The sequence below is a fragment of the Plodia interpunctella genome, chromosome 19 (genome assembly GCF_027563975.2).
Source record: "Plodia interpunctella isolate USDA-ARS_2022_Savannah chromosome 19, ilPloInte3.2, whole genome shotgun sequence".
Classification (NCBI taxonomy): domain Eukaryota; kingdom Metazoa; phylum Arthropoda; class Insecta; order Lepidoptera; family Pyralidae; genus Plodia; species Plodia interpunctella.
The window spans coordinates 186,182-211,925 of record NC_071312.1 but is presented as its reverse complement, the minus strand read 5'-3'; the positions used below and the strand labels follow the sequence as shown (position 1 = coordinate 211,925).

At 38.5% G+C, this 25,744-nt stretch overlaps 1 protein-coding gene across 1 annotated transcript in view; it reads right to left on the bottom strand.

Moving 5' to 3' along the window:
• The window catches only part of LOC128678469 (dystrophin, isoforms A/C/F/G/H-like), a 455,052-nt gene that overhangs the window by 379,365 nt on the left and 49,943 nt on the right, over positions 1-25,744 (bottom strand). The window contains exons 60-62 of the mRNA XM_053760046.2: positions 18,599-18,679; positions 17,226-17,348; positions 16,784-17,036 (exon numbers count right to left, since the gene is read on the bottom strand). Coding sequence (XP_053616021.1) covers positions 16,784-17,036; positions 17,226-17,348; positions 18,599-18,679 — 457 coding nt within the window. The remainder of the gene's footprint in view (positions 1-16,783; positions 17,037-17,225; positions 17,349-18,598; positions 18,680-25,744) is intronic.

The window sequence follows — 25,744 nt, the reverse complement described above, 5'->3', positions numbered from 1 at the left end:
CTCCCGACAATGCTGACCAACGGGCTGGCACAGACAGACCGACGGGACTTACCCGACTTTACAGAGGGAGGTCTTTATTGTATATCTGTCAATTGCATGACGCTCTGCGTTTGACAATAATAGTCATGACGCAATGCAACACAATGCACTGTATTACGATGACATTAAAAAAAATTGAAAGCAAGTCGATTTTTTTCTACTACAGAACAAGCAAACAGGCGAGTGACCAAACTGATGGGAAGTGGTCACCGCAGTCCTACTACACCAGTGGTGTAAGACGCGCGTGGCCGGCTCTGGATGAATATTTTTACATAACATACATAAATAATTTTCTATTTGATGTCGCATTTTGTGTATATTACGATAATGTTGATTAGATGCATATAGTGTTCAAAGTCAAAAAATCAAAGTATAAAAATACTTCATTATACTAAGGCTTTTCTATAGATCTATTCTTTTATTGAACTATACTACGAGACTTGATATGCTACAAAGTTTTGTAGCACTTGACGGCGACGCGCTGCGAGCGAGTCGTGGGACTACGAGTCACAGCTACGTCGCAACTCTACGAACGGCCGAAGCTCATCACAACCAACAACATGAGTACAAACAAAAAATCTATATATCATAATGGCATACAAACAAAAATCTAAACGGGACTTCCTGATATATGGACATAAAAATCTAGCTAAAATTATAAAAAGATTTGATTCTTAAAAATAAATAAACAGATATAAAAAACCACTAAAACTGTATAATCATTTGCATAGCTATATATTCCCTCTCTCTTATAAATACATAATCAGCATAATTTAATTTGGAAACATTGTTCGAATATTCAATGGAAACATTGTTATATTTTAAGCAATAATGTTAATTTAATATAATTTTAATTATATATATATATATATATATATATATATATATATATATATATATATATATATATATATATATATATATATATATAAAGCTTTGCTAACAATCGTTGGAGCACCTCTTGGGTAGTATGAATAATATTAATTTAATATAATTTTTAGGTTTTTTAAGAATAAAACCCTATCATATCACTACTACACGTGTATAGAGTAACCTCGTGTGACGACAGCACGACCGGCACCGCCCGCGCCGGCGCAGGTAGTATTCATATCACCAGATGTCCAGCAGTAGAGTGCTTGTGGCTCATACAAGGACTGTACCATGGTTGTATATTGACTGCAGTTAGTGCGTTACTTGCTGTAAAAAAGCACACATACAAACTACGTAATGTACGTTCATTTGTGTCGGCGTTTGATGATCTATGACGATGATAAAGACGAGTATGTGTTTCGAGTCACAATGTAAGAACGGATTCCAGTACGTTTGCAGTAAGATATCAAAAAGAATATGATTACACTTGGTTGTATACTTTATCTAACACCAAGTGCTGATCACAGAAATCTGGAATATAGAAGTAAAGACGTTATTTTGGCGCCGATTTAGAAGTATACAGTGGAATAGTGTACACACCATTTCACTATATTACTATTTTTGTAGTAGTTTCATGTTCGGAACTTAGAACTTAACAATCCTGTCGATAAAAAAGAGGCTTATCTAACCTTTCTGTCATAACACATCACATGTCTACTTAGCGGACCCACAACATGCCCACGTCTCTAGCCATTCTCGGTAATTCAATAAAAATATAGAAAAGTTGATTCACTTTCTGTTAACTGGCACAGTTATTCTAATAACCATTTCTTATATAATAAATGTTAAGAAGAACTGCTTCGCTTCACGATCGTCTGTCTTGACATGCTCAAGTAAGAAATATATGCCAAATTTTACGGATGTTCGACGTGAATGCCAGTGTACGTTCAAACCTATACATACGGTTTTTGTTACACTGCTAGCAGATAAATTTACGTTATGTAAAATGTTTAAGTGTAATAAATATAATAAAACTTGAACTTATGATAGTATAATATACACCTAATTATCTATTAAGCTTATTCGTAAATCACCCCACGTTGGGCGCCAGTAACCTACAAGTAGGTAATATCAAGAAAGAAACAACAGCTAATCAAATGGAAACTTTCCCAAATAAACGCAAAAAGATTAATTAAACAAACTTTACGCCAAAGGCTCGTTAATTTACTAAAACAATTACACAAAATTCCTGATAATGGCTCTGAGATAAATACTTCTTTGAGTTTCAACTCGCCGCGGATTGTAAGAAACGTGCCGTCAATTTGTCTTCATAATTGTGTCTCAATGTTTTATCAATTGCAGAATTTATTGTAAAATACATCTTACTATAACCCATATATAAATTACACTAAATTATCTATTTAGAAAAAATATTATAACGTAACGTTAGCAGAATCAACCCCCAGATTAACTACCAAAACTGGAGAGAAATATAAAACCTTCGTTTTGGGAAATCTGTAATGTTGTAGCCACCGACGCCGTCGGCCGAGGCGAAACGTCACAGATGTTGTATAAATTAGCATCCGTGATGATATACCGTGTCATCTGGATATAAACAACAGATTTTAATCATTTCTAAAATTTGGAAACAATAGTCCCGGCTTCGCACGGGTGCAATATTATGCATGTTGTCAACCTTCCACTTGAATCAGTCTTATCTATTCAAAAAACCTGCATCAAAATCAATTGCGTAGAGATCAAAGCATACATACTCATAGGGACAGACAGACAGCGGGAAGTTACTTTGTTTTGTACAATGTAATGAGAAATCAATTTTTTATTCAAAAATTGCCGCGGTTAAGTTTTGTATCCGAATAATTTACAAAGTACTGAAAGTAAGTAATAATAATAAAGTTGTATATCTTTACAAATTAAGCGCCTTGTTTCAGCTAAGATACGTTTATGTAGGCGCTTCCCGGCCATTACTATAGGGAACACCTGCTCCAAATTAAATACCTGCGAATTACAAATGGCGCCAAAATGAAAATGAGTAAATCCTCGACAGCTACCCTGACACGAGGTTAATAATTCAGTAAGTGCGCAGGGTTCACGTAATGTATCTGATATCTTGCTGCCACCAATAAATAGTCCTTTGTACTAACACAAAGAAATTTGCATTTATTAATAGGTTATTTTGTCGAGCATACCGCCTCCACTGAGATATTTCTGAAATAGAACTAAAAAAAATCTGACTTCGCAAGCGTGTTTCTGACCGAAAATTATTTTTCGTGTTTCTTTAGTGCCTATAAATGGTGAATAACAAAATTATAAAATTGTAACTGAGCTATGTCTGTACAATCAACCTACTAAAATCATTGTCACAGGGGTGCAGGGTAACTTTATGTGCTGTACATAGGAGATACAGGTAAAAATAAATATAAATATTTAATTGTACTAATAGAAACTTAAACATTTATTTTTTTTAATATTTGTCTGTCTGTCTGTACATTTGTTCACGCATCACACAAAATATGGAATTTGATGCGGTATTCACAAATGTACGATCTAACTTAAAATCTGGTATATCCATCGCGATACGTTGCTTAGAAGCCGAGATATTGACAGAAATAAGTAACGAACGGACCCACGTAATAAACGCGGGCGAAGCCGCCGTTTAATTACGTTTATCGTCATCGTCATCATCATCAGCCTACCCTTATCGTAATAATCTAATCAATTGCGTTCATAAGTATTGTAATTAAGTTTTCGCTTAGCGACATCTCTCTGCACTACGCCACACTTTATAATCCGATACTCTGATTGCCGTGTCTGTCTGTCTGCATATTTCATGCTTCCAAACTGTTGATCGCACTACATTATTCAAAACTATCGTCGCTAGCAATATTAGTTTATAATGAACATACCAATGTGATTATGTCCAATATTAGCGCGTATTCATCACTAACAACAAATTAATACTTCAAATTTGATTAAGCACAAAATTTAGTACTTATAGAACTTTCGGGAATAATCTGTTCGTTTCGCGTCATAACGAAGACGATAGTGCAATGTAAATCAGAAATAAACAATATCAAATAAATCTTCCCAATATTTATAGTACCTATAATTGACATCGTAGTATATTTGGAGCTATTTCAAGTAGACCCTGGGCTACGACGCTTTGCGGCTCAAAATGAAACTGGAAAAACGCTCAGATCTTCTTCTTTTCGAGGGTATTAATTGCTAACACTGGTGTCAGATTTTATTCAAGTCGCTTAAAGGCTTCTGACATAACTTTTACGACTACCGCGCTCTGGTAAGAGTGTTGATATTAGTCTAAAATGTCAATTTCAGAGAGACTCTACGTCACTCTAGTAGGGGCTCAGATCATGGAGATACGTTGTAGTGTATTGACCTACTTATATCTTTGCGCAGAGCCTATTTCTATTTACAAGGACCAGTTAGTGCGGTGGAACATCAACAAGCTGGACTTGATATACAGCAGCCACGTGCGCACGAGGCACACGTAACCTTGTCGTGAATATAAAACTTCACCGAAGAAGGCAGTATAGAAATTGATATTGTAGTGTGACAGAGGCCATTATAAACTTAAGACTAGACTGAATGTCACGCCCTGTCGCGGAGTACAAAAAAGCTTACTTGCCGTTTGCTTGTGTATTCGAACTGTGATGTTGTGAGTAAGAATCTTGTGTGTGCTGTGTTGCGATGGAAAGCAAGAGAGATCCAAGAACAAAATATGAATACCATAGTTGGGACCACATGTTCGTACATAAATCCCGCCAAACGTGCAATCGAATGAAGCTAGTGCGACGGACGCACGTACAGATCCTAGAGGAAATCTATCACATCTCGTATTCTACAGAAATGAACTCGTATCAAATGTAGCAGGCGTCTGCGATCGTGCGGCATCCTAATGTAGGCTACTTTATGAAAGGTCATTTAAATTTTAACAAATACGAAGTCTTTTTTTATAATTCACTACAAAAAGTTGCATTAAAGTATTTATAAATAATACAATAAAATGATTAACTTGCTTCTAGTCTTAAAATTCAATCAATATGCTTAGACAAAAGTATGTAGTAAGAAATAGCAATACTCATCTAATTACGCACTACGAATTTAAGATTTAAAATAAAAACTTTTTCAAAAATACACAACGTTATGCCATCGTTATATCAAAGCGTCGTATCGTTATAACAGTAGCAGACAGGCGAGGGCGCGGGGCGGAGCCAGGCTCACACTGCATTGCACCAGCAATACATTAGCACAAAAACACTGCCGAGCCGACATTCTTGGCAAAAATGCCAAATTAAATTGAAACCAGATCCTGCCCGTATATACTTTTGTATACGTATAAAATACTTTCTGTATTTTATACGTATACAAAAGGATCGTTTGAATTTTATTGTATACCTTATTCCGTTGTTATAAAGTCGATAAGGATCAAACATTGATTGTATGGGAATTATTTCGTGGAATGCTGTTATCCTGTAATATAATTTCAGATAAACATCGTGATTCCAACTGACCGATGTATTAGGGTCCATATAAACCGTTTGTTGCTTGTGCACGAACATTTGTCGCAGGGATGTGTTACGTTCACGAAGCTCTCGTAAAAATAAAGAAAAATGTACCTAACGCGGCTGGAAACAATGTTTTTAAATAACAGATTCTCGGAAATGTTCTCTTATTATAGTATTGACCGTACTAGAAAAGCTGTAGAAGACATAAAATATATCCAAGTCAAGCCACCATACATAATCAGATAAACTATTACTTTTTCGAAATCAATTCATATTGATTAGCCATAAACAAAGACACGAGATAAACTTACAACACCCCTCTGTACGTTTGAGAAGGGGTGTAGAGTAGACCATACGGAAGGAAACTTGGTCTAAACAATATCACGAGGTCTGCAACTAAGTTGTGAACGCAATTACACAAGTTGCATCAGCCGGCTCCGCTTGTGGCCGGCCTTAAGGGCAGAGCCGAAAAGCACGAAGTCTAGATCTTTACTATTAAAACAATAATACTTTACTATTATAACAAATAAAGCTTTATCTAGAATATATGCAACCTTATCCAGTGTGGAAGATTTAAAAACATAAAACCAGAAACTTGTGTACTATCATACAGCAAAGCCGTTTGGGAAAAGTTTATTATCTTTATTTAGACTGATTTATCTCAGACAAACAATGCTTGACGTCCGACATTGCGAAATATACTCGAAGTAAATACAAACTCGAGTTAAAAAATTGTCAGCCATATAAAACGAGTCTTGTCTAATTTAACAGAAGTTTTGATTTTTTCATATTATTCCAACTTCCCAACTAATATTATAAGTTTGTTTAAGAGGTAACCCTCTTCACGCATTATCTGCTAGACCGATTGCTATGAAATTCGGTACGCGGGTAGAAAATAACCTACAAATAACACAACTAATTACTCACCGACTTTAACGAAACAAAAAACAAAATTGTAGACTAAATTGGAAACTAGTCGGGAAAATATGCACATTTAAAGCTATCAGAGTTTTGTTCCCGTCGCAGAAACTTCGCTAATTTAAAAGCCACAGGCAAGTTTTACGTTGTGATAAAACTTAAGTTATAAAATGTCAGGCGGGTGATTGAAGCGGATGTAAATGCTTAAAGAAATTCTTTCGAATAACTTTTAACCTCCAGATTTTAATATTTCTATTTACAGTAATAAGTGGGTATGGGAGAATAGATAAATGTTCTTTACCCAGTGATTCCTTAAATCTTATAAAATATTTCATTAATTTGCAAACGTTATCAGAAATATAGAATCCTTTTTTATCCCGAAAGAAGACCGAAAAAATTTAACCCATTACAGGACTAGAATGAATAAGAATGGATGGAGACCTTTGCCCAGCAGTGGGACACTTAGTGAATCTAATTAAATCAATAAAATAAACCCAAAAATAAAGAAAAGCATATCGTAAAACTATAACAAAAACCAAGCTCTTGAAGTTAACTCAGCGGTGGAAGTTACGTGTGGAGAGTCGGAAGTGAGCACGCAAGTTTAGCTCTCGCGAGACTGCAGACAAAGCTGCCGGCTCTCCGACACTCGTGACACTCGCCGACAGTGTCAAGAGACGCGGACGCGACGCGAGGGCGGCCGAGAGCGTCAGGTGTTACCGACTTCTCGCAACTGCATAAGTGTCACGGTGCTAAGTGGGCATCATCTATGTATAAAAACTGGACTTGACATGATTTCTTTATTTGATGTAGCTCGCGTCTCAATGGCTGACACTGCCCTTGCATTGTAATAATATTACACCATAATAATTAAATATTTATGTATATTTATTTAAAAGTCAATAACAAAGAATTTTAAGAGCCTAGCAATGCGAAGCCAACTTGTGCTTGACCTATTTTTGCACAGAAGATACAGCAACGTGACAGCTCAGTGTGAACTAGAATGTCATTCCCGGAATAGATCGCCGGCGTCAGGTACATCGTTTATCATCCACGGCAACTCCACTTTTTGACACTTATTCACTGATTGGATGACGTTTCACAAAAATTCCAGGAAATTTTTTTGTAGCAGTATTTATATGTCAAAGAATGTCTTTGACTTAGATGAATATAAAAACTAAGTACATGTAACAGGTTATGGTATGTGACGCGGCGTGGTGACTGCCACTTCTTCCAATACATTCACAGTGCAAAGCAATTAGAGACGAACATCCAGCAGCACATTACCCTCGATGGGTCCCTCCCTGCACACCCCCTCCCGCGACCTGCAGCCTCTGACCTTGACCTCTGAACATAACCTACGAGGAACCGACAGCTTTAGGGAGCTGTTTTTGACATGGTTACATATTCAAATATCGTCTTTTTTTTTTCGAAATCCCATACAAATAATACTGGGAATTCTGAAAAAATATTCATTTATTTTTCCTTGTAATTTTTTTACCTAATAGATAAAATCAATTTGTTACCACATAAGTATTATGGACTCTACCAGATAGTATTACTATCATACATTACAGGGTTTGGCTCACCGCGGTGAAGTTAAGTGGAACCCAGGGCCTGAGGTTGGTTACTTCGGGCCGGTCGGGGAGTCGTCTCCAAGAGAAATGGCTTAGTGACTGTGAGAAAAGGAGGCTAAGCTCTCTACTCACACAGCCGTGGTAGGGGTCGAGGCCTAGAGCCGCTGCCTCTGATCTGCTTCCAGACTGGATTGTATGCGGCTCACCTTGGTTAGTGCCTCTAGGCAACGCTAGGAGGCGTCGTGGTAGAATGTTCGCGATCCCATGGTACGGTAACGCCGTTTAGTGGGTAGTCCGGGCCCTCGGCCTCGGAGTCCCTCTGTTCGTAAAAAAGGGCCAGGCTAGACCAGTATAGCCATACATTTGTTCCGCAGGCGGCACTCCTGGAGACTGTCAGCTACGTAACGGACATGAAGATTGTGCGAATGCGCGAGTTCCTTCACACCACACGTCCAGCGGAGCATGATACCTCTGTGACTCGCAACTCCCTTTAGTCCCATTCAAGCATCAAGCACCGATCGATTAGCATACATAAATAGGAAAAATAATTAAATATACAAAAAAGGTAAAGGAAAAGAATGTTTTCTTCTCACGTTTAGGTAAAAACAAAACAGGAAAACATAGCACAGTAGCTCCTTATATGTTAGAGAGGAAACGTGTTCGGAAAAGATAAGGCGCGTGCGGCCGCTGGCGGCCGGAGGGACGCGCGTCTTTCGGGCACATTGTTTTGCAGAAACTTCATTATTACTTTACAAGGGACAAACTCGTTCCGAATGCTGATATGGGACGGCGGGTGTGGATCACGAAATCTATATACTACACAAGCACCAGTTTGTAGTCTGAATGCGCTGATAGCCACGGTTTTGGGCACGTACCTGAAATTATATAGAATCCCGAAATTTTTTCGGTAGCTCAGAGATACAGTTGATTCCAACTTTAAAATAATCTGTGAATAATTACTTCGAATAAAAAGTGATAAAGGCTAAACGAGTTCTGTTTCAAAGATACACTAGTTAAAATGGTGAAATATTTTGAAACCGAGAGGATTTGGGAATATAATTATGGTTATTGTAACAATCAATTGTATCAATGCAATGTGTCTCCCGCACGCCGCGTTGTCGTATCATAGCCGGTGACTGTCAGACCATGCTGCAGGCGGCATGCTAATGAGTCACGTGTTGTGAGCTAACCAGATCAGAGGTTGCTTCCTGATGATGCACAACATATACATTGTCGGGATATATGTAAAGCTTTAAAATAAAATAAAAACAAAATTTGGTTTCATTGTAGAAATTCCGAATAAGTTTGTCATTTAAGCAATCCGATCCATTAGAAACACGAAATGACACGTTATTGAATAGTTATTTTCAATCAACATGTATTTTGAAATGTCAATCTCTCGTTAGCTCCAAAACTGGTACTGAACGTGCATTTCCTACAGCGAGCTTGAGCGCGACACCGAAAACAGATGTATATTATATACGTAGCAGTAATTTAGTGCGCTGTTCGAAATGAAACATGACAACTTGTTAATTATGCAAACTTACAAACTTTCTCGTGGGACTCTAGACCTGTAAAGTCTATATCATACAATTTAATAACAAAACATCTAATATTCTAACAGAAATAAACTTATAGAAGTATTCACATAGCAGGCTGCCGACCGGCGCGCCGCACGTATAGCACTCGGCACTCGGCACAGGCACTCGCGCTGCCGCGGCGGCGTGTGTTCGCCCGCGGCCGCCCGCCACTCACTGCCGCCCAAACGAGAGGGAAATCATCCCTCTCATCTATGTCCCTCTCGCACATACCACTCAACATATGGACGTCTCACCCTGACTTTTCCTACGGCAGTTTTCAATGTCCCCGCGATTCATTGACGCTGGTAAACTAACCGGATGTGCTGTTGTACGTTGTTCTCTTTAAACTCCACGGGAGATGTGGCTGTCTGCGTCGTTCATCTATAATATAGACTGGTACTACCAAAATTAAATGACAATGACAAATAGGACAATTTCTTCAATTTAATGTCGCCAAAAGTTATACAATTTGCCTCTATCAATCTATGATGCCTGCTTATACAAATGGTCGGTCGGAGCTTTCTATCACCGCGATCGACGGGTTATTTATTGATAAACATAAAAGAATGCCTAACTAACAATATCCTTTAATTGAGAACTGTATTACAATATTCAAAAGAAACTAACTTAAATCATATAAAAGCAAAATCAGCAAAAATAAAAAATCAAGTGATACATTTATCAAAAACCTCTTTAATTGACGTAAAGATGCGGAAGCACTGCAGGAACAAGGACGAACCACGACATAAATAGGAGACTATTTGCGAACCGAAATTAAACCTTTAAGAAATTGCTTCCCAAATATCTGCCAATTAATTGGCGCTTAAAATTTTTCAAAAGTTCGTCGACAATGTTCGCTAATTGATTGAATACCGCCTGGAGCCTTGGGCTCGTCGCACATTAAGCAATTACGAAAATAAAATAAAATGACAACAGTGCAACTTCTTTCTTTTCATATAAGTGATGCAATTCGTATAATTTTTCTCATTATCAGATTCAGATCTGTGGGATGACATGTAGCATATGTCCTTACTCACAAATAAACTCACTTTCGCATTTTTATTATGACAAGGGAAAGGAGATATTATATTATTAATAAACCCTTTTTATTTTTGGATCGGATCTGTGTCTTAAACCTTTCATTGTATGTGATATAACGCAGACCAGAGCAAACAACGAATGTACAATGTATATCATTCAGGAGGCAGTGAGTGTGGTCTCAGCGGCGCGCCAGTGATCGCTCTTAATTAGCAGTTCAATCGCATTCAAATGAATCTCGTGACGGATCTCCCCACCCCCGAGATTAGCACTCATTGCGGTGTGGCTTTTCGTACGATTTCTATTTCTTTCTCCGTAAAAACTCCATAACAGAAATCAGATCGCGGAGCCTGGCGGTATCTAAATTAACCGAATTGGCATTAACGTTTCCAACATGTGACACGAGCAAAATACAAGGTTTGTCTAAATTGAGGTAATTCATAGAAATGCTCCAAAGAACTCGTGCGCTATTTTAACCCCACATTATTCTACAAAATATTATAACAATTTTTTATGTAGAATTTGACGAATGTTCATTATCCTACCGTTCACAGCGCTCCCTCGTGCTGTGCGCGGAGGTTGTAAATCTCCCAGTTTCATTTGAACCTTACCCTCTCCCCCTCCCTCGCCCCGCGCCAGCTCTGACCTTCGCCGATTGTTTCCCTAGAACCTGCGACATTATGCACGTTACTATTACATTCTGCGGATATTACGTAAAGCGGTATGTTATCTTCTCACTGTTAACGCACTGTACTGATTGAGAGCGTTTCAGTATAGTTCGTGCGTGTCAACAGTATAAGTTTCTAAACACACAGAGCCCGCTGTAATCCATTTTATAATTCTATTTTGAAAACCATTTACATTTAACTAATATATGTAACTCACAGTTAGCGCCCCTCTTTTCGCTCGCAACAATAACAGTCACAACACAGACTAATCAAAGATTGTCGTCTGTCGCCGCGGCACGCACCGCGCAATTTACCGCAACTTTCTGCAGTCTACATTCATCTATATAGCTATCTAGTTGTCGTTCTTTTTCTTACAACCTCGTACAGATGTGATCAAATTGCCTACTTTCAACGTACATTGTCTAAGAGACCGAAATGACAAGAAATTATATAACCAGCTAATTTTGAACAAGCAACAAAAAATTATTAAATGTTTATTGACTAAACAATATGTCTTTATTTCTCAAGTGAGAACTAACGAAATTCCTATGAGGTAACAGAGCAGACTTAGAATGATATATTTCTATAAATTCTGTAAGAATATGTAATTAGGTTAAGTACTTAGATCATTCATACCTTCTGAAGATCTTAATTGCAAATACATATAAAGTTAGTATTGATGTTACAAGGTGAGCCGTACCATCTTTACAGTCAGCTCCCGTAACAAATGTTTACAAATCGCGTCAAACACAGCGTCCCCGTCCCGAGAGCTGGACGGGCCGGGCCTATGTTTGCCCGGCGCACGGCGCGAGTCATTCACTAAAACACAAAAATCCTATTCTTGTCAAAACCAATCAAATTTTCAGATTTGTACAATATAATCACTCATTCAGTGGTTTATTGATCACGCATATGCGCATGAATCGTAATGCATTTCGCAGCGTTGCTCGTAGCACGGCTACTAGCTACGATAGTGACCTCGTAGTCTTCTCGTAGACGTGCTACGATAGCTACGATGTCTCGAAGCACTCACACACAAAGCCCTCATTTCGCTTTCTTTTCCGAAGACGATGGTGAGGAATGCGAGCGCCTCAGAGTGTTTGCTCGCATGAATCATGGCTAGTCTACTACACTTCTTTTATACTGAAATCAAAACTTTTTATTTAACTCTTCAACGCCCGCGCATCCCGGTCGGGGCCGGCAATAATTTCATACACTGTATAATTCACATAATACGAAATATAGTATAAATATATACCGCTTACAAAATAATCGATGAAAGAATTTGGCCTGTGAACCAAAAATTTTACTGTGAAACAAAGGTATTTTAATGGTACATTTATCCCACAAAAGCTACAAAATAAAATACCGTAAAAAAGCGCGATCCGGACGAGCTAAATTGGACAGAAAAATCTTTTATCAATCATTGAAATAATTCATTGACGCAAAAGTATAAATGGAATTCAATCGAAAAATGCAAATTATTCCAGGGAGGGCGCGGGCGACTGCCAGCAATGGGAGATTCATAAAAATCGTCTTATTGCCGATATGAGCACGGGCGAGGGTTAAGCGTTCGCTCCCCGCCCCGCTCGCCGCTCCGCAGATCCCAGGTGATCCGAGGATTATCCGCGAATCTCCCGCAGTAACGCCTTCCGAGCGCCCTCAGATATGAAGCTATATTTACATACAGGGTATCGCGTCAACTTCGGCGTCTACCATTGTGCCATACGTGTATTCCGTACAAACAAATGTGTTTTTTACAATGCATTTTTCGTATTGGTCTTAATTTTGAATTCTATAGATTTACTTTTGTAGTGGAGAACTACAAAACGTGCAATCGGTGTAGTCACATACAGACACTTATTGGTTTAGATATATTTGAAAATCTGGAACTTAATGAAAATATTTGCCAAAACCGTACTACCCCACCAAAACATAAATTGTAACCACCAAAGATATTGCTGCAACAACCCAGCATCGACAAACAAACATTAGTACGACACCGGCCACAACGAGCGCTTACTGAAACACCCGTTTAATGTTATTTAAGCAACGAGTGAGTGCTGTTTGCTCGGTGCGGGTCCGGCTCGAGGAAGATTCTGAGTACGTACCTGGAAAGATACAGAACGCAACATAAATAAATCAACAAATAATAAAAAATATAACTTAAAAGTACCAAGCAAATTACTTACATGCAAAACAAAAATAAACACATGCAAATTAAAAATTAATCAGTGCAGAGTGCACGTCGAGTGTATGATGACGCTATAGGTTAAAACATATTGCACCTAATCTTTCACCAGTGAAAGATATGCTTAAAAATATTTTGCTCAGAGGTAATAATATAAAAAGATAATTGAGTGATGCGTCAATAAAAAAGGATATCAAATAAAAATTCAACAAAAGGCAAGACCACACAGCACAACACGTAGTATCAGTAAAACGAAATCGCACGAGTGACTCTTTGAGATTGCAAATTTGCCGTTTTTTTTCCGTAGGGTTTCGTGAGTATCTTAAGGAATAAAGAAATAGCAATGTGCTACAAAAATCGAACCACCTACCCACTTTGTCGGTCCATTCGAAACAACCCTCAAGTGATATCCTCACTTGGCCAATTATTTTTTATTTATTTATGAATCGCCACCCTTTAGTTTCGCCTAACTTTTACACATTTGATACAGAGGGGCGCTGAGGATGGGGAGGGGGGGGGCGTCCTACGGGAACACCTCGTAATGAGAGGAGCGCCCTAGAAAGCAAGCTTTGTGACGTCACTGCGAGAGTAGGTCGCTGCAATCACACAGGGCCGATAGAACGTCTTTTTGAAGTTATTTACATTTTAAAACCTTCAAGTACCACAGCCCTTGGCTTTATATATCTAGCTGTCTTGCCGTGAAGTTCAGATAAAACGAACGCGGCATAATTTTCAAACACACACTTCAAATTTACTAAGTATTAATATGCCTTAGGTCTTGTTCCGATACACATAATGTTCGTTTTAGAATTTAAAATTGCACTTGATTTATGCATGTGTACTCGCATTAATCACTGTGACGTCCCTAGCATGTGCAATGAGAACGCCATATTGTTGTTTCAGTTTTTTGCTTTTAGTGGCAACGGGGTCGCGTCTGTCATCGCCCTCATTTCCGAGATGGATTCCAACAACTACAGAAAGATTCGGAAGTTGCGGCGATTCTCGCAGGCGACAGCGGCAGCTCGTCTGGAATCCGCCTCGACATTCCTGCAGGTTGTTGGAACGCGCTAATAATGAAGGAATTTAAACTTTCAAGTCTGCGTCCTACGTTGTACGCTTCACAACTTACATATTTTTTATTAATTTGTGTTTTTTTTTCTATGATTTTGATAACTTATATGATTTACATATCTAGTTACTCCGCTGTACAATAGGGATTCATATCAATACTTCCATAATCGATCTTTACTTCTTTTGAAAAATACTATTTAAATGGTCGGTAATATCGTCAAGCACATTTTTCTTGCAGAAAAAATGCAAATTTTACAGTTCGTAATGGGTATCGTATATTTTAAGAGGACGCGGGCGCGCCTGTCTCGCGCCGCTCATGAAATAAGATCACGTCCCGGCATGCAGACGGCTTCCTATTATTCCAGCGACTATCCTATTATCTTCCTATTTAACTCGACTATAACTCAGGCTGACGTGCGAACATTTTTGCTTTAAAGTTTATATTTAGGTAGACGTCTGTCCGGCGAGACGGCCCGCATGCAAATGACGGGCGCGCGTGATTTGTGGGTAGACGGCCAGTCGGCTAGCGCCATCTGGGACATGATCGACGGCTATAACTGCAATGCAAGCGCGGCAGAGCTATTGAAATTATTAAAAATATAATTCTCGCATTTCGCCGGAGCTCACAGTAGCCGTAACGCGATTATTGACGGCTATGGCCGCCATTTTCAGTTTTCACATCAGAACAGTTTAGTGCCGATAAAACGGTTGCCTGATTCTACGCTAGTGAGGGAACTAGCGCTACTGTATGGTTGTAAAACCAAAATAGTGAATACAAGTATAATCTTATTTCTTTTACAACATTATCTTGCATACAAGGTACTCTATAGCCTTCATGACACCACGTAGTACACCTAAATTCTGTTTTCTTTTCATTAGTAAGTATTAGTCAGCAGAGCTCACACGATTCATATTCCGCGAGAATCCACAAAATGCATTAATGAAAAAGCTTGTCGCTCATTACCGCCGGATCACATCCGCCCTATTCATGTGGAGACATGTCCAACATATCTAAGTTCAATTGAATAATAACCTGTGGACACTTTACCCTATGTAACGTTGAAAAAAAGTAATAATACTACTAATATTATAAAAACTAAAGATTGTGAGGAAGTGTGTATATATGTATATGTATGTTTTTTACTCTTTCACGCAAAATCTACTGGACCGATTATTATGAATTTGGTACACGGGTAGAATATAACCTGGAATAACACAGGGTAGTAAATTATCTTATATAGTTTTATTTTCATGTACCAGACATGGTAGAAGCCACCCCAAGGGTAGAAGGCTCCTCCAACTGTTTCCATCTCTCCCTGTCTGTAGGTGTGCTGTGCTAGATAAATGATTCCATTGTTACATTTCATTGTAGTCCCAATCTACAACACGGGTATTGGCCAGCCATGGTTATCGGTTTTGTAAATCGTGGGCACTGAGTAATTTCTAATAAAAAAACTTCTGACAAATTATTGTGCTATACTTTCATAAGTTCTTTCACAATAATTTGTCAGAAGTTTTCGCTAATAAACAAAACACATTGATAAAAATGAGATGGTGTCGCTAGTGTGCGGTTTCGCACATTCTTATGGAAGGTAATATTAGTATTATTATAAAAACAGATTTGTTCATAAATAGGATCCAGTAAAAGTCCACCATCAAGCGATTTCCAACTGATTATCATGAGGTTAGATTTGTATGATCTCGTAATGAAACAAGCGATATAGTTATATTATTTATTGATTGAAACTAACTACTTACATACAAAATCACAGTATGTACAATGCTGATACGTTGGAAAAATGAGATATCCAAGACCAATGTATTATATTTTTGATTTCAATTTAATTTTTTATCTGTCTTTAATATAGTAGAGTCAGATTTCATTATTCAAATGTTGATTAGAGATTAGTTCGCGCCATGATCGTCGCGAAAAGAAGAAGAAGCCATGATCAGGTTAGCTCGACATTATTTCTAGATACAAAGCAATAGATTCTGTTACATACGATTGATTACAGGTGGAAACAAAACAATATAAATTTTATAATTCAGCGGTATCAAAATCCTTATTGAAATAGAATAAGAAATGAAGTAAAATTTGCTTCAACCGAGACACCCCGTGTAGAATAGGAACCCTGAGGCTCTCGTATTTCAAGCGCAAATCCATTTTTAGTAATTAAATAATGAGATACACTGTTGTGTTTCCACTATCGATTCCCACCACCAATCAAGAAACTAGCACAATTTCATCAAAGTCAAGTGATTCCCGTAATTCCCAAATATCCAAACTTACCGGGCTGGTCGTCGTCGGCGGCGCTGCGGGCGCTGTCGGCCTCGGCGGCCGGCGTGACGTCATCGCGCGCGGCGACGTCCGCACGCGGGCGCAGGGCCGGCGGGGCCGCGGGGCCCCACAGCTCCCGCAGCCGCGACACTTTCTCGCGCACGTCCGCGGACACGCTCTGCTTGGCCGCCACGCACTCGCGCTCGATGTTGTTGTAGTTCTCGAGCAGCTCGCGTACTTCCGGTTCCAGATCGGTCACATCGGCCTGCGACAATACGCGAGGCTGTAGTTTGCTTGTGTGCATCTTGTCGGAATGACACACGCGACAAATGGTATGCCTTGCCCAAGTTGATGTTGCCGCATATACAACAAATTCTAACGAAAACAATAACAAAGAATTTTCAAGATGCAGTCTTTGATGAGGAGATGAAGAAACGAAAACAAGAGGTGTTACCTCAGTAAGGCCGGACGCAGACTGCAGCCGCGCGAGCGCCGCGTCGAGCCGCGCGTCGTACTTGCCGAGCGCGCCGAGCTTGCCGCCCACGAACTCGCGGTGCGCGACCAGCTTTTGCTGCGCCTGAGATTAGTAACAGTAAATATAAATCAATATAAATATATTAGGACATCACACAGATTGAGCTAGCCCCAAAGTAAGTTCGAGATTTGTGTTATGGGATACTAACTCAACGATACTATATTTTATAACATATACATATATAGATAAACATCCAAGACCCGGGCCAGTCAGAAAAAGTTCATTTTCCATCATGACCTGACCGGGGATCGAACCAGAGACCTCTCGGTTAAGTGGCAAGAACTTTACCACTGCGCCAACGAGGTCGTCAAACAGTATATATCAAGCGCGACATAATTATATATTTAAAACTTAGTCACGCCAGGTCTGATCGACTTAATTTAACGAGATCGAAAATGTTATTTAAAACGAATGAACTTTATGAAAAAATTATAAGACCTATAATTATATATAACCTAACCTTCAAAAATAAAATTGAATCAAAAGCATCCGATATTACACGAATCAAATAAACAAATAATAGCCCTATGCCAGCAGTTTATCACCCCTCGCTATTTACATAACGTAGTGGGCTCCGGCACAGTCCTCCACTCGAGCCGTCTAGACACAACAGCCCTCCGCCGACATCCAGCAACAGGGCGCACCAACTCTTACAAACAGTCATTAATTCACTTGAGACAATTATTAGCTTCCTCAGTTTCGTGATGGCTACAGCGACAGGTATGGTAAGGGTTCAGATACAAACCTGAACTATCTCGTGGCTGATTGCTGAGCGAAGCTTTCATTTAACACCTGTTTCATGTTTCTGAGTGGTTGAAGTGAAATTTCCAAAGTCAAAATAAGCCAATATTTTTCAGTTTTCTAGATTGAAATACAATTGATTAAAATAATGTCTCGAAGAAATTCGAAAAATAAATATTTTTTTAAAGTTATGGACGATACAATTCGGTTACTATTCTTATAGAAGTTAAAAAGTCATAACCTTTTTTACCTGGAAGAGGTTGCACAATGTATTATCGTACTCGCTTACTAAGTTACAATGAAGTTAATGTAATTTCATTGTAACTTAGCTTAAGCTCGGAACTTTGTACTCGCGGTCACACACTATCGGCGAACTCAGACATGCCGACGCGAATTAACTTACATCGCGTATGAGATCTTTTATTTACTGCATTAAAAATCCAGAGATGTTTTGAAACCGTCGAATTTTGGCGAACCGTTTGTCGATAATGATATATTCAGGTTGAGCTCAGTAGCGCCGCAGCGTGTGCGGCAGCGCAACAACAGTGTACCTGCAGCAGCTGGTCGCGCAGCGCCGCGTCGCGCTGCGGCTCCAGCTCGCGCAGCCGCGCCGCCACCTCCTCCGACCGAGCCTGCCACAAACAAACCACATGCTAGAGAACTAGGTATTAACTAAATGTAAATAAAACGAAACAAAAACTAATGTATGTCGACATTCAAATCCAACTGAAATACTTTCGAAGAATTCCATGAAATCAATTTGATTTATTGTTATTGTTGAATGTTCTTTTTTAAATCTGCCAGACAAATCAAAATATGTTTACGTAAACCAACTTTGTAATAAACAACCATCAAAAGGAGTGAGTTTGCGTCCTTTTTTAAATTTATTTATTTTTACAATAATCAACAGTCGTGTTTACAAAATGGTCACTTAAATATAAATAGGAAAGCGAATTATAGATAGATATAGATTATATATACATTTGTTTAAAATTTGAAAAATTTTTGAGTAGTAAAATTGCTATTACAGATTACAGAAGATATAAAATAATATGAACATAATAACAAACAACAGACCGTGGTCATATTGACCGACGTGGTCTTCGTCGAGCAGAATATATAAGTTCGCTGTTCCGGCATTGTCAACTATTTTACAAATGTCAATAAGTACACCGCCACAAAACCACCGAAATATCTAGTTATACACTTTATTCACAGAAAAACCAGTAATTTGGCCGTTTTATCATACACTGTTTCAATTCTCAATACAAAATCGATCTAAAATATCGGGAATCGTTCAGTAACGCGCGCATTTCCCGGCGCGTCCCGCTCGCTACAGCGCCGCGGAAGCGCCGCCGCGGCTATAATTCATTCTCCCGATCTCCACGCGCTGCGCACACGACGACACTCAGAAATAGCATTGCGACACTCAGATACTGGGTGATGTCGGTTCATTTCCTTATAGGGCGGTATTTACAGACAGCTACTTGATACAGCTCAGCGAAGTACTTTTGAGATGTACTTATGAAAGTGTCCTTTACAAATAAGTCATTAACATATTTGAAATAACTTATTTTTAGTTTTGGCCTATAGCATACTTGTACAATATCCATTGCAATGTACTCATCATAATATAATCTTAGGCTTGAGTCAGCATGATCCGGAGCGAGTTCAATCAGAGCTCGAGAAAATTGTAAAAAGTGAATTCGGTTGTAAAGCTGTCAATGGAAGTGTAAATCGGCGTTCTCTCTCAGCGTGACGACTGCGCGATGACAACACAAGTCCGCGCCAAGATTTCACTTCACACGTCCTCATGACTATCTCTTTTCCTAATCAACATATTTTGAGCAAACTTCTTTCAAATTAAAAATTCCGTAATAGCAAAATTTTATCCTTTTTACGAAGATAATGTGGACTAAAGTCAACTGTTCCAATAGAACAATAGACTCAGACCCTACTGTTATAAGACTGTTAAGATGACATAATAATTGTTGTTGTTGTGGCGAGCGCTGACACCGGCGTCCGAACTTGACACACGCCCCCGCCGCTATTCCCGTCGCGCCGCAAATAGCTCACTATTTGTATATCTCTAGAGTTCCAATCGTGACGCGTGCGGTGACAGACGATGCTCGTTCGAGAACATATGCGATTTGTGTGTAATGGACGTAACAAACAAATATAGCTTAATAATTAATATTTTTTGTGGCCATATTTAAAGAAATATATTAGCTGTCAAGTAAAAACTTTCATCGATTTTAATTAGAAAATATAAGAAACTAAGTCACGGGTCGATTTAACTCGCGCAAATGTAAGAGAAAATGTAATATCTTGACATTTACATTAGTAATCTGGAAAGATTTGTGTTTTTTATTGAATGCGTCACAATGTTCGTTCTGCTGTTCAGACTTAGGTACTCGCGGCCGCTGTAAATGTCAGATAAAGTATAGCAAACGTGTTTAGTCGGCATACAGCGGCACGCGACCCGCGACGGCGCGGACCACGCGTCGGACGCCGCGACGACACGCGGCGCGCTCACTAACTATACATTTATACTTGATCTTTAAAACTATTTTTTATAACTTTCCCTCGCATTCGATTAAATGCTTTGTAAGGTCGAAATAACTATTTTCCCTGCTAATATTATAAATGCGAGTATACGTGTGGGTGACTGTTACTCAATCATTATATTTAATAGGTACACTAGGGGAAATTCCCAAATAAATCAATATTAAATAGAATCAAGTTTTCATCGAAGAGCAACGTCTGTAAGTATTTCACATAACAACATCAAAGCTTGGCAAAATGCGTGAAGTGTGCGGCGGTCGCGTGTCGCTAGCTATCTCTGACCAGGAAGCCAGCCTTCAATCGCAGGACACCGCCAAAATAAACTACTAGTAAACAGAAGCTGAACTCCTTAGGCTGACTTCCACTGGGCGGAAATTGTTTGTTTGACATTTTCGATTTATTTCTTATCCATTTGAAAGGATGTTGATGATTGATTTCATGATTTACATTTTGTTTTGAATAGCATAAAAGTATATTTATCAAGACCATTATAATTGATATGAATAAAAAATGTTTAACAACATCAACGATATCATCTGTGAGTAACTTGGAGCGCTCTTACGTGTAAACTAACTTAGACATGCCATTTTGCTCACTGTATCGCAAATAAAACCAAACAAAGTTTTATGATAAGTAAACGTAAAATGTTTTTAGTCAGATGGACGTTTACCCTAACTCAATGTAGGTGAGTTGGAAATATGTTCCACATTACGGAGTTCCCATTTGAATCTGCAGTGCAAACAGACACTGCACCACAAACTGGTCTTTACGCCATCTGCCATAGAGTCGGGTGTAGCTTGTGGTTTTTCGGATAGTGCAGCGCTGGCTTCGCGCCAATACTTCGTGTCATGGCGCTCCGCGGAACTATTACCGTAATGTTGGTTTGAAAGGACTGCTCTGTTCGGAGTAATGCAGAGAACAACACTGCGATTTAGTTTATAGGCATTGTGTCAAAAACTCAATATTCTGCAGTAAAATGTAGGCATTGTTTTGAGATTTAATTTTATCTTCATACACTTTAATGACATGGCAAGACTAGGATCCACTGGAAGACCAATAACATTCGAGTGAAGTTTGGAATATTTTGGAAGTTTTTATTTAGTTTCATCTATCACTATGTGATTAGGTGATAAGGTTCAAACTAGATTGAGTGGTTTTGGAAAGCAGTAACAAGCGTCTGTTCTCAATGAATTTTATTTGCAACTGCTTTATGTTGTCTATGCTAGTACATTTTAAATACGAGGCTTATGAGCCGAACATGCCGCCCACCAAAAGGGCTTATAGACCTTTTAAAATAAAAATATATAACATGCATTGAATAAAGCTGACTACAACAGAATTATTTACTATGAAATAACTGAGTGTCATACTAAACGGAAATTTAACTAGTAAAATCTAAATTCACAATAATATCACACTTGAGATGGAATCTGTATGTAAGCATTGTCAAGTTAAAAATACTAGTTACAATTTCAATGAGTGAAATTTTGACAATTATAACAAACACAATCATGCACTATTCAGACAAGGTAATTCTAATTCTGATTTCAAAGGGATTGGACAAAGTTTGGAAATCGATCTCTTTACAATATTGTTTCCGCTTTTGATGCTATACACCCTGGTAAGTCCATCCAAGCCGGGATGTTTCTGGACTACTCTCCCCAAATGCCATTTTCCGGGTGGTAAGCCATCAGTTTTTATCAAGACAATCTGACCCACGTCAAACTCAGTCTGTTTGGTCATCCATTTCGGCCTTTGTTGAAGTCTGGTGAGATATTCTTCTTGCCAGCGACGCCAAAAATTGGAAACCAATTTCTGGGTGTGCTGCCAGCGTGAGAGGCTACTGGCAGATACGTCCTTGAAGCTTGGTGATGGTATGGAAACCAATGGTTCTCCGATAAGGAAATGTCCGGGGGTAAGTATGTCTAAATTGGTTACATCGGAATTATCGACGGGGTATAGCGGTCGTGAGTTGAGGCACGATTCGACTTGGCAGAGAACTGATGACATCTCTTCGAAGGTCAAGTGTGTAGTCAAGATTCTCTTTAAATGATATTTCATTGAGCGCACACCTGCTTCACACAATCCTGAGAAGTTTGGACTATAGGCCGGTACAAAATGCCATTGTGTTCCTTCAGATGACAGTTTGTCGTATATTTCTTCACCGAATTCTAGTTGAGCTTCCTTAAATGTTTCAGCTAGCTCCTTATTAGCACCAATGAAGTTTCTGCCCTGGTCACTTCATAAATCAGTGCATCGACCGCGCCGTGCCACGAATCTTCTGAATGCTCCAAGGAATGCCCTCGTAGTGAGATCTCCCACAAGTTCTAAGTGTATCGCCTTGGTTGCCATACAAACAAAAATAGCAATATATGATTTTGTGGTTTTTGCTCCTCTTCCTCTGGATATCAAGACATCATAAGGCCCGGCAAAATCAACGCCACTATGAAGAAATGGACGCGCTGGAGTCACTCGTACCTTAGGCAGTTCACCCATCAGTTGTGTTTGAGCCTTAGCGTTTAATTTTGCACAAACTACGCATCGATGTAAATAGGTTTTAACTAAGTTCTTTGCTTTCAGGATCCAATATCTAGACCTCAGGTAATTTAACATCAGCTGTATGCCGCCGTGGAGAGTTCTTTTGTGAGCTTCTGCAATAATTAACGAGGTAAAATTGTTTTTATTATCCAAAATTATAGGATGTTTCTGCTCGTGATCTAATGTTGAATACTTTATTCTTCCGCCCACCCTGAGAATATTTTCCGAGTCTAGATATGGATTTAGTGCCTTTAATAAACTTCTGTTCTTAACTCTTTTCCTTTCCTTCAAATCTGTTATTTCTTCCATAAATATTTGTCTTTGTATCAACCTTACGCAAATCTTTAGTGCAATTTCCATTTCTTCTGTGGTTATTTGTGAGTCTATAGCTGTACTTCCTATTCTTTTATGTGTTAGAAATCTCTTTGCATAAGTAATTGTCCTCAATAGTTCGTTTAAATCTCTAAAATTTTCAAACTCTTTAGTAATTGAATCAGCTTCACCTTCGTCTACATTCAGGTAAGTATGAACAGTTTTCTTCCTTTCTAGTACCATGTTTTCGTTTATTAATGTGTCCAGGTTTATTTTCCTGTGTTGCAGATGTTCCGGACCGTGCCACCAGAGAGTACAGTTCATCAGTTCATGTTTAAATAGTTGCTCTATAATAAATTAAAACTAGCGTGTAGTGGTAATGAAAATAATTATATTGAACTTCCAAAATGACAAATCTTAATTTTACATATTAAAGACCATCGGCGGCAATCTTATCTGTCAATATGAGAAAATATTTAAACCTAGAATACATTTTGATTTAGTCTTTTATTAGTGGCCAGTGTACTGAATATAAAACCTAGACATACCGCCCGCCAAGGACATAATTGCATAATGTCCTTCACCAAAATACCGCCCGCCATGCCAAAATATGGATAGAGATGCATGGCAGATGCTTTCATGTCCTTGGAAGTGGAATCATGTTGACATCATAAATGAAAACTCAAAAACCTTTAAAAACATGCCACAACTAATTATAATAATATATAGTGTCCGTAATATTCAAAAGCCACCAATTAAGGACAATAAAATGAATGAAAGTACTTACTTAGTACAATATTAAAACTGTACCTAAATTATAGATGCCTATAAAATGAAATAACCTGGGAGACAATACCCTTATAAGCATTACAATAAATTTTAAACTGATAACACTTTATGAAACCTCCGATGACACGGGTAAGTAACAATCCTTATATTTACTACAATTTATTAAATGTTTCTTAAAATAAGTATTATTTTTAACCAATCACAATAATACCGACATCAACATTACATACCTATCTAAAAGTGCCTATACTTTTCATATTCCAACTCTATGCATGGGACAGCAGACCTGAAGCTGCGAGGGATGATGGTAAGTAGTTTTACATTTAGATTTATTCATACCAATTTCATAAACCTTCCTACATTTATCACTAGATTCATAAAATTTTACACTATGTTGAGGTCCTTTACAAAATTTATCTAACTTACAGCCTTGACCAGTAACCTGACAAGGTAAATTAGCCACGGGCCTACCCCTGACATATTGGGTGCCTAGTTGGTAATTACATTTATTATAAAAAGGCTTTTCTGAATAAGGTCTCCTTTTTACAGATGGTCTAGCGGCAAGCGATCGATTCTCTAAAGTGGAGTGCATCACAGCTACATGAGAAAGACCATGTGAAGATACCTCTTCAGCCTCTACTTCTTTGTGGACTGTATCAATAGATGACGACACACCCTTCCCCTGGACCTTACAATGAGACACAGAAATATTGCAAGGGTGAAGTAATGTGTGGTGTCGTCCCCTACAAAATTTACATTTAAATATACATTTACAAAACCTAGCTGTATGATTTAATCCTAAACATATAAAACACAAGCCCTTTTCCTTCGCAAAGCTACGACGTGAGTCGTTAGACAGTTTGCGATAATTTATACAATAACTTAATCTATGGGGCTCTGTACAATATTCACACGACTTTTTACACTCTTTTATATGAAAAGACGTCATACGTCTTACACCTCTGTCATCACTGGACAGCCTGGGGTTATCCTCTAAATTTTCCAATCCTCGGAAGCGGCTCGTTAAAAACTCCGAAAACTGCACCAAAGTAGGAAATTCATCTGTACAGTCAGACGAAACCTTAAGTTCCCACGCTTTCCGAGTCTTCAAGTCTAATTTAGCACTTATTAAGTGTACTATTAAAATGTCCCAGGATGAGACATCAATACCCAGGTTTTTAATAGACTCTAAACAGTCTAAAGTCGTGCTTATCAACTCCTTGATATCACTAGCCGATTCAGAATTTGAAACCTTTTGACTAAATAACCTATTCAAAATTGCATTTACCATATACTTCTTATTATTATACATACGCTCAAGCTTATTCCAACTGCTTAGGTAATTATCCGAAGTTATTTGAATGTTTCGTAACAGTTGTTCCGCTTCTCCCGATAAATGGCCTTTAAGGTAAAAGAACTTCTGTGCATCATCCAAAGATGAGTTGTTATGCACGAGGCCTAGAAATAAATCACGGAACGTCTGCCATTCAGTA